At 57.2% G+C, this 16,242-nt stretch overlaps 1 protein-coding gene across 3 annotated transcripts in view; it reads right to left on the bottom strand.

Moving 5' to 3' along the window:
* Positions 1–209: 209 nt before the first annotated feature.
* TTYH2 (tweety family member 2) overlaps positions 210–16,242 on the bottom strand; it is a 39,110-nt gene continuing 23,077 nt past the window's right edge. Inside the window, exons 5-14 of one of the 3 annotated variants that reach the window (XM_082678865.1) lie at positions 15,924–16,019; positions 15,362–15,434; positions 10,882–10,951; positions 10,557–10,612; positions 9,988–10,080; positions 9,678–9,770; positions 7,747–7,889; positions 6,920–7,102; positions 6,395–6,473; positions 210–1,303 (exon numbers count right to left, since the gene is read on the bottom strand). In XM_082678865.1, coding sequence (XP_082534991.1) covers positions 1,223–1,303; positions 6,395–6,473; positions 6,920–7,102; positions 7,747–7,889; positions 9,678–9,770; positions 9,988–10,080; positions 10,557–10,612; positions 10,882–10,951; positions 15,362–15,434; positions 15,924–16,019 — 967 coding nt within the window. In that variant the 3' untranslated portion in view covers positions 210–1,222. Of the gene's footprint in view, positions 1,304–3,498; positions 3,577–6,394; positions 6,474–6,919; positions 7,103–7,746; positions 7,890–9,677; positions 9,771–9,987; positions 10,081–10,556; positions 10,613–10,881; positions 10,952–15,361; positions 15,435–15,923; positions 16,020–16,242 lie in introns of those variants that run through there. The other 2 variants (XM_082678866.1, XM_082678867.1) reach the window with 2 other exon arrangements.

Here is a 16,242-nt window from a genome sequence, read left to right as displayed (position 1 = left end):
GGGTCATTATTTTCTCCTGGTCCACAAGCTCCTTCTCACCCAGCAGGTGTAGGTCAGGGGCTGGGGGACAAGGGGGTGGGGACGGGATGGTGGGAGAGGTAGGGAAGACACCTATCTTCACATCAGGACACAGTCAGCCCATTCTGCTAAAACCTTTTATGACAAACTTTCCTGAAGACAAAAGCGGGGGGGTGGGGGGGTGGGGGCGGGGAGAGCTGACCTGGGCATTGAGCCAGTCTCCTGGACCAGACTCTGTTCCTGTTCAGACTTGCCTCTTAGAGACTTTGTTCTCTCAAAATGCCTCCCTCGGGGTGGGATGAACCCACAACCCCATCAATCAGCATCTTGGGACAGGATGTCTCACTGATCTTTATTTTAGTAGACAAATCAGGTGGGAGGGATGAACCCCACATCTATAGTAAAAACCGGCTGTGCTGTGAGTTTCAATTCTTTGGATAATCAAAACTCTTTAAAACACTGGCAAAAAAGAGAATTGCTTTCCAAGTGTCTGTGAATACCTGAGACTGTCCCTATCCGCGGTGAGCAAACTCACAGCAGCGATTCTGGAATGGAGGTGAGGCGACAGAGGGTTGCAGAAAGACAGGCCCACCCCTGCCACCTGGAAGCCCACCAGGCACGAGGCTCTGGTCCCCCAGCCTCCTATGCAGAGCCTGCCAGTACCTTCCCCTGGTGGCACAGGAAGAGTCCACCTGGCCCCGGGAGACGGATTTGGACAGTGTCTGGTCTCATCAGGGATGTCATCTCCTGATCCGCCCTTCCACCTTTACCTGTGGGGAAATGGCACCCATCCGAGCAGCCAGGAGGAGGCACAGTCCAGGCAAGGGGACCCTCAAGCCTGACCCGGTCCTCCTCACTGTCATTCACCACCTGGTGAGGGTGGGGCGCAGGCGCAAACTGAACCAGGCTCCCCCAGCTGAGGGACGGCCAAGCCCCTGGAGGGCATTTCCGGTGTGGAGAGGAGGTCAAAGGAGGGAGAGGCTGGTCCGAGTCATGGGTCTTCTGTCTGCCTGGGAATCTCAGCCAACCCCAGGCCGAATCTCCCTGAATCTCAGCCACTCCCTTGCGCCAGCAGGAGCCTTCCAATCCTGCAGGTCCACGCACAGTCTCTAGGTGCCTTTGGTTTCTATGAAAGAAACACGCTTGCATTTGCCTTAGTTAAAAACCAAAATGCATCAAGGAGGCAGAAACTCCCGAAAGCGTGTTAGGCTGGAAACTCATTCCCATAGTGCCTCAGGTGTTCATCTGCCACGGACAGGTAGGTGGCCCTCATGCTGGGAGAGTACTGTGGGAGAGAGGGGAGGGGACAGTCAGAACAGGGTCACACATCACCCGTTAAACCAGACACCGTACTAGCAAAAATGCTGGAACTTCTGAGGAAGCGCGAGCTGGGCCAGGCACAGTGGCCGGGCGCCAAGTTTCAATGTCAAGGCCTCGTGGCGATTATCAGAGGATCGTCGAGTGGCCTGGGCAGGCTTCGTGTTTGCTGATGCTTCCAACCCTGGGGCCATCAGGACGTCTGGGTCCCAGCCTCGAACTCAAGATGCACACACCGACCAGCCACCCTAATGCAGCAGTGTGCCTAGAAGCCCGCCTAGTGAGCAGGCCGGGGGCACAAGCCCACTGACGCAGAGAGCCAGGCTCAAATCCCAGCTGTGCACCTTACTCATCCCTGACCTCGGCGGAGGCTCTCCAGTCACTCCAAGCCTCCGTTTCCCCACCTGCACGATGGCCCTAAGAACACTCAGCTCTTCCGCTGAAAGGATGGAGTGACATAAAGCAGGCAAGACCCCTGACACGGGGGTTCTCAAACTTGGCTGGGTATCAGAGACACTGCGGGGGCAGGGGTGGGTCTAAAAGCATCCTGAAACCTAGGCCACACCCACCAGTATTGTTTTTTATGTGATAAAACACACATAACATAAAATTAAGCCTTTTAAAGTACCACCAGCAGCACTGGCCGGTGACCCACGAGGCTCCTCCCTGACCAACTGGCATCGAGTAGTGCAAAAGCAAATCCCTCCATAAAGCTGGGAGAGTCACGCTGTGGGCTACACCTGCATGCAGCTGGGTACATATCTCCTGGGTCCTGGGACCCTGCCTAAGGAAAGTGAGGAGGTGGAGAGCAAGTCAAGCAGCTCAGTATCTGCTACTACTAGATAAAAGTGACTTGGGGCTTCCCTGGTGGCGCAGTGGTTGAGAGTCCGCCTGCCGATGCAGGGGACGCGGGTTCGTGCCCAGGTCTGGGAAGACCTCACATGCCGCGGAGCGGCTGGGCCCATGAGCCATGGCCACTGAGCCTGCGCGTCCGGAGCCTGTGCTCCGCAACGGGAGAGGCCACGGCAGTGAGAGGCCCGTGTACCGCAAAAAAAACCACAAAAGTGACTATGTCTGAATCAGCTTAATAGTAGGTGCTCAATAAATGTTATCACTATTATTGCTTATCATCATTATTACTAGCTGCGTAGCTCTTAGCAATTCACATTAATCCTCTTAGACTCAGTGTCCTAGTTCGTAAAACAAGCTTGACAACTACTGGAATGATCTAAGATCGTCATGGTGATTATATCACAAGATAAATTCATTTAAATTCGCTGGCAAATTGCTCATTAAGGGTTAGGACAGGAGAGATAAGTTGTTTTCTCCTTTTCATGTGAGAAAAATAAGACTATAATTATCTTACAGAAAAAAATAAAATAAAATGCCACGAATATTTTTCTGTAAGTTCTTCCTAGTGCGGCCAAGTTGGAGAAACACAAAGTTTAAGCATTCATTCACAGATGTTAGCCGGCTTCTGCTCGGAAGTAGAGATGCGGCTTCTTAGGTTAGCACATCTCACATCACACGTAGGACCTGAGATTCTGCATTTCTAACAAGCTCCAGGTGCTGCTGGGCAGCTAACTCCAAGTAGCAGTGGTCCACAGGACCCTGACTGTCTCCTAGCGCCAGGGATGTTTCCGGGGTCCAGGTCTAGGCCGTTCACACCAGAGATGGACGAAGGCTTCCTGCTGGGGGGCAGGGAGTACGGGCCTGAGACCCCTTAAGCCAGTGGGTCTCAACCAGGGGCAATTTTGCCCCTGCCCAGGGACATCTGGTAATGTCTGGAGGCGTTTTCAGCTGTCATGGCTGGGGGCTATGGAGTGGGGATGCTACTGGCATCGCGTGGGTGGAGGCCAGGGATGCAGCTAAACCTCTGACAGTGCACAGGACGGCTCCCGTGACGCCAACGCTCTGGCTCAAAGTGTTGGTACGCCAAGTGAGGAAGCCTGTCCCCGAGCAGCCTTCAGGCTTTACCTGGGAACAGGTTAGAAATGCAAATCCCCGAGCCCCACCCCAGATATTCTGAATCTGAAGCAGGGTGGGCCCAGCGGCCTGTGCTGTAATGAGTCCCCCAGGTGATGGATGTTCAAGAGTGAGACCCTCCTCCTTGAAGCAGTATTTTCCAAACTTGCTTGACGACGAGGTTCACCCGGGCTACGTCTTCAGTGAAGTCCCTGGACTGGTATTTTTAAACAAGTGCCTGGGTCATTTTTGTCCATCGGGCCCAGGATACGGTGCCTGGAAAGACAGGAGGTGAGTCCTAGAAAGCAGAGCTAAGGGAAAACACATTTCTAGCCGAGGGAAGAGGCTGTAGGTTCCGATGGCCTGGCTTGATATCACCCACCTTAGTGAAATCCCCAATGTCCCAGAGATGGGGTTGGCAGGGGGAGGGATTCTCCGTGCACCAAATGCACTGGGTACCGATGAATAATATTTAGAGCAGGTGCAGGGGGAGAGTGGGGAGCGGTCAGCTGTGTCCTCTTTACTGGGGCTCACGTCCGTATCCTCCACGCTGTGGCTTCCTTGGTCAGCAGGCTCAGCCGTCTCTTCATGCCTCTTGCATGTCAGGAGGGGAGGGGGCTCATCTCTGGGGCAGGCTGAGCTGGGCAGGGCAGGGCAGTCAACTCTGCCAAAGCAACTGGAGTTTCTGGGCTGGTCTCAGTTATAGCGGGGGAAGGTTTAGTCCGTCCTTGTCCTTGCAAATAAGGTCAGTTCTTGATCATCTCTGCTAATGTCAGGGAGAGTGGCCTGGATCTTTCAGAGCAGAAGGTAATCCGAAATTCATTTTTATTTGGCATCCCAATGCCTCGAGTAATTTATTTTTCACAGCAGCGGATCTCCCCTAATTATGTTGTACTGAGATTAATATTACAATCAATCTGCATTCCTGGGGCCACAGCAGCTGGCGGGAGGAAAAAAGGAACCCCAGAGGCTTCTGGTTTAGAGAGAAGCCAGCTTGGGATTTCAAAGGTGCCAACTCTGGAAGCAGGCTTGGACCAGCCGCTCTCCCTGCCTCAGGCCCCCAGGGAGCGAGTAAGGCCTGGGTCTAGTGCTGTTTGTAAAAGGACAGCAGGGAGGCGCTCTGGGCAAAAAGCAGCAAGGTGGGGAGAGCCAGAGGGTCGGTCTGGGCACGACACTGCACACATTTGGGGCCGGTCATCCTGCGTGGTGGGCGGTGCCCTGTGCGCAGCAGCACCCCTGGCCTCCACCCACTAGATGCCAGTACCAGCGACCCCCCAGGTGTGACAACCAAAGATGCCTCCAGACGTGGCCAAATGTCCCCCGGGGGAGCAAGCTCCCTCCTGGGTGAGACCCAGTGCTCCAAGGTAAGGCTCAAATGTCACCTCCTTAGACCCCGAAGCAGCTCCTCCCTCTAGTCCTAAAGCACCACACGGCACTTATTACAACAGCTTTCTGAGTCTCCCCCCCACTCCCCCCCCGCCCCTGCAGGCTATCCATGTCCTGAAGATGGACCTGGGTCCCCATCTCTCCTTCCGGGGTCAGGCACTGTGGTTTTCCCCAGACACACTCGCTGGATTCCCTGAGCGCACGTGAACGTTGCGGTTCTCAGGGCCAAGGTCTATTTCATTAGTCCCCCGTCCTTGGGGCTCCAGGGCTCCTATTTCACCAACTAGACGGCTCCTTCCAAACTACCTGGATGGGGCAGGTGAAACACCTCGCCCAGCCCAGTGAAGGCAGGGGCTCCTTCCCAGACAGACCCCTGGCTCAAGAATGCAGACTTCAACCTGGTCTTAGAGCCCCCTCTTTCTTACATAGGCCACGCCTCCGTGGAGGAGGTGGGGTGGGAGGAAGCTTGAGTGACAGCAGGAGGGGGTAAAATAAATAGGTGGCTCAGTCTCACAGCACTTACTGCGTCACACAAACATGCTTCTGTAAGGAGCAGTTTCTCCAATGCTCCAACCACCTATGTGCTGTGCGATTACATCCCCATTCTACAGATGGGGACACTGAGGCACAGAAAGGTACTCGCCCAAGGCCACAGAGGTCATAAGCAATGAGCTGGCATTGGAACCCAGGCATTTGGTACTGGAGTCTGTTTTTTTTTTTCTCTTTTGGCCATGCCACGATGCTTGCAGGATCTTAGCTCCCCGACCAGGGATGCAACCTGGGCCGCGGCAGTGAAAGAGTTGAGCCTGTGTTTCTGACCTCAGCTGTCTCTATTCGCAGCTCTGTCTCAGCCAGTAGTATGAGGTGACCCTCATACTTCTCCAGGGGCAGACAGCTGGCACACCCCTCACACCCCGATGTTGCGTCTAGGTCCCCTGGCCGGGGTGGAGGGTGGGTGGGAAGGGCGGACCCCACTTGGGCACAGCCTGGGGACGTCAGGAGCTGCGGCGGTGGGGGGCGGTTTGGAGCAGGCAGGTCTGGTATTAGCCCTCCCAGACCTGCCACCACAGGGGCCCCTGACCCTCTAGCCTAGGGTGTCAAGGTAAACGTAAATCCAAAAAGAAAAAATTTCCCTGGTGCAAAAAGGGAAAGAAATGCTTCTTTGAACAGCATTTCCTTTAGAAAGCTGATCATCATAAATTACTCCTCTGTCCCTCTGAGAGGTGTGTAAAGCTTTTTAAAGGCCAACAAAGGCTCTCAGCAGTTTTACAATCCAGGAACGTTTTCTTCCGGGGCTGGGAGCCATCTCTGAAATGGTAGCATCAGGGAGACTGTCCCCCATCTCCCCAGCACTTAGTGAGCCCTGATGGCCACACGATTAGCAGGTGGATTTAGGATGAACCAGTGTGACAAATGGTGCTGCCGAGTCCTCTTGCTGGCGGACAGGAATCGCTTATCTTGAGGACGGGTACGGAATGCGGTGCCTCTATCTGCCTGGCTGTGTAGGATGAGCTCTGTCTTTACAATCCCCTTAGCAGATAGCCTGCGATGTGCATGGCAGTCTGGTTTAATGCTTATCTGGTAACAAAACTGTTTCATTCTTTTCTACCTCTGTGGCGGGGAGTCACTGGGTCCGCAGGAGGTTTTCTCTTCAATTATTCCCCCCTCCCCACAAGGGCAGTGCCCTTGCCCCGGGAGACCAGGTTACCGTGGGTGGAGGGGAGCCTCTTCCAATGAGCGGCACATTCTCGTAGCGTGGGTTCCCACCGAAGAGCAGAGCTTGGTTCCTGCAGGGCCGAAAGGAGCGGGGAGTGCTCAGGCTGGGGAGGCCGGGTTGGGGGGTGTCTGCTCAGATTTCTACAGGAGGGTCCCGGGGGTGTGCAGATGGGAGATGGAAAAGGACCACGGATAGACGGGAGGGAGTGAGGGCAGGAAGACAGGGAGGCCTGGGGAGGAGCAGATGGGGTGATGGTGCCGGGAGCAGTGTGGCCTGGAGAAATGCAGCTTCTCGGGCTTTCAACCTGCCCTGCAAGCTTGAGGCAAAAGACCTGACGCCTGCAGGGGCTCTTCCTCCAGCACGAGATGCTCCCCGGGGGCCTTCCCACCTGGCATCCTGGCGCTGGCCTCGGATGCCTCCTCCCCACCCGGCTCTCTGGACCCAAACGTGCTGCCCGCAGATCCAGCCCGATGTGTCGGGGGAGGTACCGGGGAGGCCCTGGGAGCCCTGCCGTACATGTACTCCGAGACGGGGGCATTGGAGATCGTCTGGGCCGGGGGCTGCAGGCTGGTCTGGCTGCCCAGGCCGCTGCTGTAGCTGCAGAAGCTGCGAAGCTGCCCGCGAGGGGGGTTGTGGGCAGCGATGCGCCGGGCCTGGGGGTTGAAGGGGTCATCGTCGATGTCGTCGTAGTCTCTGTCCCTAGAATGACACGTAGGATATGGCCAGCTGTGAGGGGCGAGGGAGGCTCCAGGCAGTGCGGCCCCGGCCTGCTTCCCTATCTTTCCTCCCAGGACTCTCCCTCTGGCCACAGGTGTTTCCTTGAGGTTCTTTGATATCACTCTGCTCCATTCCCAACTGCACATCCACCTCCTCCAGGCAGTCCACCATGCTGACCACAGGCACACGGACCCTCCCTACCCTGCTTCCTTTTCTGATCTACTCTGAAGACACTGAAATACCATCTTGTCTCTGTCTATCTCCTCAATGAGACTATAGGTGCCCTGGTGCTACAATATGTCCTTCTGGTATTCTGAGGCACCCCTCCCAGCAGCAGCATCACACCACAAAGTCCTGCAGAGGAAGAGGGGATAAGCAAAGGATGCCAGGCTGTGGCACGACGTTGTCACCATTCTTGACCCTGCTCCTGCCCTGGCCCCCTCCAACCTCCTTTTGGGGTTCTGTCTGGACTTTCAGGGACGCTTGGGCAGAAATCCAGCCAGCCTGTTGGGGCTGAATGCCTGGTCCCCCTGCTGCCCTTCTCCATCTCAGGTTATCAGCTCTTGGTTCAGTCACAGAGCTGAGCCTCCTGCCTCCTCCCCCAGGAAGCCGCCCAGGCAGCCCACCTGGTGGCAAAGTGCTTCCAGGCCCCTGGCCCCATGCAGATCATGGTGGAGAAGGCGAGGGCAGCCAGGAGGGAGAAGAGGCCGAGGTACAGCAGGCCCTCGAGGCCGTCGTAGCAGATGCCAGCGAGGGTGTCCAGGTAGTCCTGGAAGAGGAAGAGGGACACACAGTTGGAGGGGGAGTGGGACACAGCCTGGGGTTTGCGCTGGTCTCTGAAAGCCCCTCTCCCCCAGCCTGGACTCGGGATCTCTGCCCCTCCCCCATCCCAAGCACCTTGAACAGTCCACGCTCGGGACCCCGACACAATGGGGCGTCTCGGGCTCTCTCTACAAGCCTTTGCTGAATACCTACTGTGTGCTGGGCTCTGAACAGGGCAGATGAGCTTGCAGGGTAGGGGAGCCAGGGGACAGGGGGCATTCAATCTGAGGCCAGGACGGCAAGGAGTGGAGTGTGCCTTGAGCAGCTGAGGCAGAGCAGACAAGCTCGGTGTGTTCAGGAAAGAGGAAGAAGGCCAGCAGGGGACAGGTGAGAGGGCACCAGGTCATGCTGGGCCTCGCCAGACAGGCGAGGAGTTTGAATTTTACACAAGGTGATGGGAAGACATGGGCAGGTTTGGGGATGGAAGGGATGTGATCCTATTCATTTTTTTTTTTTTTTTTTGCGGTACGCAGGCCTCTCACTGCTGCGGCCTCTCCCGTTGCGGAGCACAGGCTCCGGACGCGCAGGCTCAGTGGCCATGGCTCACGGGCCCAGCCGCTCTGCGGCATGTGGAATCTTCATGGACCGGGGCACGAACCCATGTCCCCTGCATCGGCAGGTGGACTCTCAACCACTGTGCCACCAGGGAAGCCCGATCCTATTCATTTTTAAAAGACCGCTCTGGCTGCCTGGCTGCCATATATGAAAGGTAAGGGGACAGGAGAAAGTGGGGACCGGCTAGGAGGTCACGGTTGTCACCCAGGGGAGCGGGATGGTGCTCGGACCAAGGCGGGAGCTGTGGAGGGAGAGAGAAGTGGACGGAGCAGGATATATTTGAGAGTATAGCTGTGAGGACTTGCTGAGGGATTGGATGTGGAAGGGGAGGAAGGGTACTGGGGCGACTCCCATGTTCTCAGCTCTGAAGTCAGACTTCTGGGGTCGGAAACCCAAGCCCTTGCATTGATAGCTCTGGGATCTTCAGTAAGCTACTTTTTAGATATACATATAGATAGATAGGTAGGTAGATAGATACATCTGTCTATCTACCTATCTGTATCTATCCATCCACATACATAGACACACACACACATGTTGCTTATCTATAAAATTTCCCATAAAATAACATGTATCTCACAGTAAAACTGTGAGGACTCAATGACATGTTGGATATAAACTGCACAGAACAAGGCTGAACACAGAACCAAGGACTCAGTAAACCGCAGCTGTGAACATTATTACGAATATTTGCTCGAATTCCACATGGGATGTGAAACGTCGACATGCACTGGCTTTCTGCTCTGGGGGAGAGAGGGCCTCACATACTCCCAGTGTGTTCCCTGCACGATTGTCCGATATTCCAAACTCCTAGAGATGACCCTGGCAATGAGAATGGGATGTCCACTTGCAATTCAGGAATTGGTCAGGTGGACCAGATGGCTGGGAGTCTGGGCAATGGGGAACAGCCACCCTCATGTAGCTCAGGGCCCTGCAGCGTTCTAGAGGTAAACGGATCCAACTCTCCTACCTGCACCCCCGGGTACCTTTCACTGAGGCTCCCCGGCTCAGCTACTGGAGAGAATCCAGAAACCAGGCACCTCTTCCACCCCATTCCCTGGCCTGAAGGAAGCCCAGGCAATCACTCTCCCAGCCTCTGCAGCCTTGTCTCTGGGAAGATGTGGCCTGCTGGGGTGCCCCCACCCGCCTTCCACCCGCGCCCCCAGGGCCACCCCGGCACCTTGTGCAGCCCCCGGCAATCCAACATAGCCATCAGCTGGTGGAGGCTGGACTCAGATGAATTCAACAGGAGCTGGATTCTGAGCAGATCTTTCTGAAGCAGGAAGAAAGAAAGAGACAAACATGCAGACAGACAGAGAGGCAGAGAATGAGCGCTGGGGGGAGGGCTTGTGGATAAAACCGCAAACCGCAGCTTGTGCAGAGAAGCCTTTAAAGCCAAAGGAAGCGGCTAGGCTGCCGGGAGGGAACACTTTCTTTCCACAGCCTGGTCTCCGAAGCCCGGCCCTGTGGGAGGTGGCCGGCCACCTTACCTCTGCTGTGGGGAAGAGCGGGACAGCAAACTGCAGCAGTCCCGTCACCTGGATGTGCATGGTGGTCAGCGAGCGCTGGAAGATAGTCAGTGCCTGGGCCAGGAGAGACCGAGGTCCCGCATGAGCTTCGATTCCCAGGAGACCCCCGCAGCTGCCTGATTCCCCTCCCCCGTGTGCAGCTGCAGGGGCTTCCCTGATCATGGCCCTTCCTGCTTACAGGAGGTCTTCCCCTCAGTCCTCAGGCTTCTTGAGAGCTGCCCCATTCTCTTGCTTCCTGCTACTCTAAATGTCCTGCTGGGACAGCCTTGCCCGGGGGTGGTGCTTGTGAGAAATGCAGAATCTTGGGCCCCAACCCAGACCTACTGCACAGCCTCTGCATGGTAACCAGCATCCAGGGCGGTGGATGGGCGTGCACGCTGACCGAGAGCACTGTCCCCTGCACAGGACCCCAAAGAACACCCAGCCACTGCCACCCTATTGGTCAGTGCTGGGGCTTGGGGACAAGAGGGAGCGAGCTGACCACCAAGGGGGCTGGGGGCAGGGTGGGGGCTGGGCTGGGCGGGCCGTACCTGCTGGAAGGGGCTGCTTGCACTCTGACTGCAATACAGGTAGTAACGGGTCACCTCTGCAAGGCAAAGACACTGGGTCAGGCAGGAGCTCACACGTGACCAGGTGCTCATTCACCCTCAGCGGCCAAGCCGGTACCCAAGCTCCCGAAGGAGGTAACTTCTCAGAAATGACCCAGTGGTCCAGCAGGACCTGAAGTACAGGGGTGGGGAGGCGATGGGTGACTACCGTGCTGAAAGGGGTAAGTAGAGGCACAGCCTGGCTGACCACGGGCCTGGACTGAGCATCCTGAGTGGCTCTGACCACAGAGGCCCGAGAGCTTGTTACCTGTGCGGAGCTGGCCCTCCGTGATGTTGAGGATGAAGGCGTCGGGAGCCGCGCAGAAGTCGCCGGTGCCCTGAGCCGGGGAGAGACGGGAGGGGTGGAGGAAAGTCACACACCGGGGCCCTGGGAGGAACCGGGTGCCCTTGGCCCCAGGCACAGGGACCCCGCAGCTCAGACCCAGGTGGGCAAAAACAGTCAACAGCCATCCTCCCTGCGCTCGAATCCTGGCTCTGCCCCTGCCCAGCTCTGTAACTTTACAGACAAATGCCTTACCCCGTGTCTCAGCGGCCTCCTCAGTCACATGGAGAGAAAAACGCTATTCACCTAATGAATTAATCTACATAAAGTACTCAGAAAAGTGGCCAACAGCAGGCACTACTCCGTTAACTCTTATTTCCAAATGCCTCTTCTGGGATGGACCCGGGTCAAGGGTAAGCTGCGGGACGTGTCTTGGAGAGTTATTTGCACCATGACCTCGCGTTCGCTCATCTCTGTTTTATTTTTTGTCTTGCAGTTACCAAGTCCATCCCCACTCTGGGGCTGTCCATCTATGAAGCCTCCCTCAGAATCTCTTTCTAAAGAACTACATTGGTGCTGAATCCATCTTCGAGCTTTTGGGTGCAGGTCCTGTCATGATGAGATGGGGGAGCAGGAAGCGCACGGGCTGAGAGGACACGGGTTCCGGGCTCTGCCACTGCTGCGTTGGGGGACTGGGACAACGCAGCGCAGCCTGGCTAGGTGACCACCAAGGGCCCACAGGGCTGAGTGCAAGCACGTCTGGGCCCTGGAAGAGGCAGCAGCAAGGATGCCATCCTGAGCCAGGCCCTCGCCAGATCTGGCCTGGGGGGTGCAGTGGGACACTGGGTAGAGGGGGACTTCCACATTTCAGAGCAGCCAGGGGAAGCTCTGTTCCTCTGGCCTGTTCCAAGGGGCACCCCTGCTCCAGTGCACGCTCTCCAAGCCGGGGACTCCTCTCCATGGCCCTTTCCTGCCAGTGCCCTGTCCTCCTTCAGGAAGGGCTGCCTCAGGGGGCAATGCTGGAGTATCTCTCATTCATTCACCGAATTGACAAATATTTATTACCTACCAGGTGCCACACGATGTTCTAGGCATGAGACACAGTGGCAAGCTGTACTACGGCACTTATGGTCTAGAAAGTGCGTGTCTGGGTGGGAATGGGGAATAAAATGCCCCTCCAGATACAGAGCTTCCACAGAGCCACATCTGTACACGCGCACATATACACGCTCACACAACCACATGCCTCAGGACCCTGGGAGAACCGTTTTATACTCAAATCACTAGGTCCATCATCAGACTGGTTTATTAATATGTCAGAGCTGCCGCACCAGCGGGCCCAGGGTGCACCCTCACCCTCGTTACAGGAGTGGCAGAGAGAGGGGAGCCAGAGCCGGGCAGGGCCATGGGGAGGCCTTGGGAAACATGACGAGCGAGGCCGCCATCTTGGTCTGGGTCACCCCCTACAAATTTGGGATCCAAAGAAGGACAGGAGGCCACTGGCAGAGGCTCCACCAGGGATGTGCCCCTCACCCCCCCTCCTCAGGCCAGGTCTGCTCTTCAGACCCTCAGGGAGGATTCAACCTTCCTATCGGTGAAGACAAGGGCCGTATGTGCGTGTGCACACGTGTGCTTTCTTCACGCAATGGGGATGGGGATGGGGGGCGGGGGAGGGTGCGCTGGGCACAGCTGGAGTCACCCTGTGACCCTCCTAGACAGGTAGTAAGTGTGCAGTAAACCAATGGACCCTTATTGTGTGCCTCCCAGGGGTCAACCAACCCATCTCTTCCCGACAACAACCCTTCCAGGCGACTGCTGTTCTCCCCATTTTACACAAGAGGAGACAGGAGAGGGAGGTCTGGGGAACTTCAGTTATGTCCCCGGGGCCCCCTGCTGGGGGGGGAGGGGATGAGGACCCAGCCAGGGGGGTTCCAGCGGCCAGGCTCCTTGGGCTTGGAGTATATAATTGTAATATTTACCTAGTATTTGCTTTTGTATTTGTTCAAAGTACTGGCTATTTTTATAAAATTCTTTGGAAGTTTTTCCTTTATTGATTGGAAGCAGATTATTTTTTGCACTATTAAAATAAGCTTATTATATGAAATATTAAAAAAAAAAAACCCTCACTGGGTCGGGGCCCAGTGAGGTGGGCCCGCCGTCCCTCCGTGGCCGATTCTCAGGGAGACCTCGGCTCAGTCAGGGGTGCCCTGCGGCCAAAGCACCTGGGTGACCCTTTCCTCCTTCCTCTCCCGGAATCCACTTCTCCCCCTTCCTTCTCCTTGGGCGCTCTCTCTCCTCTCTGCCCCTCACCCTTCACCTCTGCCTTACACTCCTGACTGCACAGGGGGTGGTCGGGCAGATAAGGGTCAGCTACCCGGCTCCCAGCTCCCTCCCCATCACATTCTTAGGGGCAACAGCTCCACTCCTGTCTCATGGAGGCCCTTTGGTGGGGGGGGACGGGGAAGGCAGGGGGTGAGGCCACCCCTGCAGCGGGAAGGCAGTGTTGGAGCTCTGGTCCCACAGATCTCAAAAACAAAAACACCACCCCCGAAAAACAGGCTCAGAGAGCAGGGGCAGTGGCCACACAAAAGCTCCCCACAATAGCCTTTGAGGGCCTGGCTCCTTCACCCCCAACTTCCTATTAAAATGCAGCAGGATCTGTAGCCCCATCAAAGGCCCATTCACTCCCTCACCCTCTCTCTCTCTCACACACAAGGGCCTGACTAATCGAATTAGGGAAATGGCCTTTCTCTCCAGCTCCCTGGCATCCCGGGGCCCTCAGCTGGGAGCTGAAGTCCCCGCTGGGAAGGAGCTGTCTCCCAAAAGGCAGCCCGTGGTGGCCAGCTGGAGGCCATCGCTGCTTTGAGAAGGCAGATGGGGGAAGGGCCCACCATATGCAAGCTTCCCTGCGCCCACTCTTGTCGCTGGAGGAGAGGCTGTCGCCAGGCAGCCGTGCGTGGGGCTCCGGCCAGCAGCCGCTCCCCCCAGACCATGTACAGCCCACCCAGCTCCAGATGAAGGCAGGATGCGCTTGAGTATGGCCTGCGCTCTCCTCCTCTGCTCTTCCCTGTATCTGGAGGGGCCTCAGCCCCGGGGATGTAGGTTCCGCCTGTCCAGTGTTCCCTCCTGCCCAAAGCCATGGGCGGAGGGGAGACAAAACAGGAGATGCCCACCTCCTCCCCCTGCTGGACAAGCTTTGCCCAAAGCTACTCTGAGCCAAGCTGCACCAGGGTCTACTCATTTTGGGGGCTCATGGATGCAAAGTGGTCAAGGCCAGAGCCACCAGCCAGCCCCCAAGTCACTGGGCCAGGCACGTATTTGGGTAGAGGGGTTCCAGTGAGCCCTTTTCTTTTCTCCCCAGGTTGAAAGGGCAGAACGGATGCAGGTCACGGGGTTACTTTGTGGCCCTTAAGTCAGCTAGGGGTTCCCTGAAATCCCTTGGTACATCCTGCCCCCTGTGCCACACCCACACCCACACACCCACACCCACACCCACACCCACACCCACACCCACACCCACACCCACACACACACCCCCCCCCACACACACACCCACACCCACACCCACACACACACACACACACACACAGTGCTCCACCATGTATCGATTCACACGGGATTGCAGTGATCTGCCTACACGTCTTTCTTCTGCGGGCTGTGACTTAGTCAAGAGCAAACATCACGTCCTCCTGTTTCTGCATCTCCAGGCACCTGCACCATCGAGCGCCACACAGCCAAGCATCAGCTGAACGAACGAACGAATGAATGACTGACACGCACCCAGCTTCTCTCGAGCATTAGGTCTATTAAAGACCAAACATACCTGCCCAGGAAGCTTCCCCCCTTACACTCCTGACCCACCTTGTGTGTGTGTGTGTGTGTGTGTGTGTGTGTGCACGCTTGGTTTTGTTTTTTTCACATCTCAAGGCACCACACCAGGAAACATACACCACTGCGTTTTAGGTGGTGTGTGCGAGTCCAAGGGCAAGGGGACGGGAAGCAGGTGAAACGCCACCTTCCACGTTCCTGACACCGGGGAAGCCGGCCCAGGAGTGTGCTTCTGAAGCTGGAGGGCTCCTCCAGCCTGAGGTTCAAACCCCACCCACACCCACCAGACCTGGTTAGTTCTTTATACCCAGAGAGAAGGCACCTGGTCATCTGTGCCCGTCCTCACAAGCCGTGGCTGGGAATGGGCCAGCGGGGTGGGAAAGGGATCAGGCTCCACGGGTCTTATCTTGGCTCTGCCCTGAAATGCCTCGTGACCCTGGGCAAGCCCCTTCCTTTCCCTGGGCCCGTGTCCCCATCTGAAGGGGGAGGGGTTGGCACAGATGAGCCCGGCCCCTTTAGTCCTGAGACTCTGCGATTCTATCAGGGACTGAGACTGGCAGCTGGCCCTACCCTGGGAACGCTGGACAGACGGTCCACCTGGTCAGACCACCCAGCACCCCCAGGCCACCCAACTCACCACCGCCGCAGCAGTGTCAGCAGCCAGGGACGTCCAGCTGAGAAGCAGGGCCACCACCCCACAGCACAGCACCCTAGGAGAGAGGCAGCTGCCGGTGGGATCCAGGCCGAGGCCGGCAGGCGGGGGACCCCGTGATGGCTGTCACCCCGCCAACCTTCAACGCCCTCCCTCTCGGCTACGATCTTGTCCCCCCGACCCCCAGACTCTTGCAGTGGCCCTGAGGGCAGCCTCAGCCCCTGCCCTGACATCGCCCCGCTGACTGCTGGCGGAGGGATATGGACCGATGCCTGGGGCACAGGTCCCCGAGCCGAAGAGACACAGCAGTGAGGGCGCAAGCTGAGGAAGTGAGTGTCTCTAACGCCTCAGCTGCTCAACAGTCAGGCCCAGGAGGGAGGGGACACGTGAAGAAAGCCTGGTGTGGCTTGGTGTCCAGATGGTGAGCCAGTGGCTGCTGCCCCCACATCCTCCCAGCCCTGCCAGGCCCTCATCTCTCTGCTGGTGGCACTGTCACCCCACACCCTTGGCCAGCTCCTGTCCCAGGCCCAGAGGCGGGGCTACTCACGAGGCCAGGAGGCACCTGGAGCTCTTGGCCAGTCCCAGGCAGGCGAGGAGGCAAAGGACCAGGTCCAGGACGAAGAGCAGGAGGTAGGAGAGCCACCTGAGCAGACCAGAAGGGATGGTCAGGGGAGCAGGGCAGAACTGCCCACCTGGGGTCCACCAGGGAGGCCTGGACCACTGCCCCAGGCCCGCTGGACCCTTCGTGATTCAAACCGCCCACAGCCAGTGGCTAAGCAAACTAGACCAGGGGGCGCCCCTGCCCCGGACAGGAAGAACCCAGCGTGCATGGTGGACAGCTCCTCTGGGCTCTGGGAGCTGCACCC

The sequence above is a fragment of the Grampus griseus genome, assembly GCF_964374135.1.
Source record: "Grampus griseus genome assembly, chromosome: 20".
NCBI lineage: Eukaryota > Metazoa > Chordata > Mammalia > Artiodactyla > Delphinidae > Grampus > Grampus griseus.
Note: the sequence above shows the minus strand (reverse complement) of the source record. Positions and strands in the feature narration are given on the sequence as shown.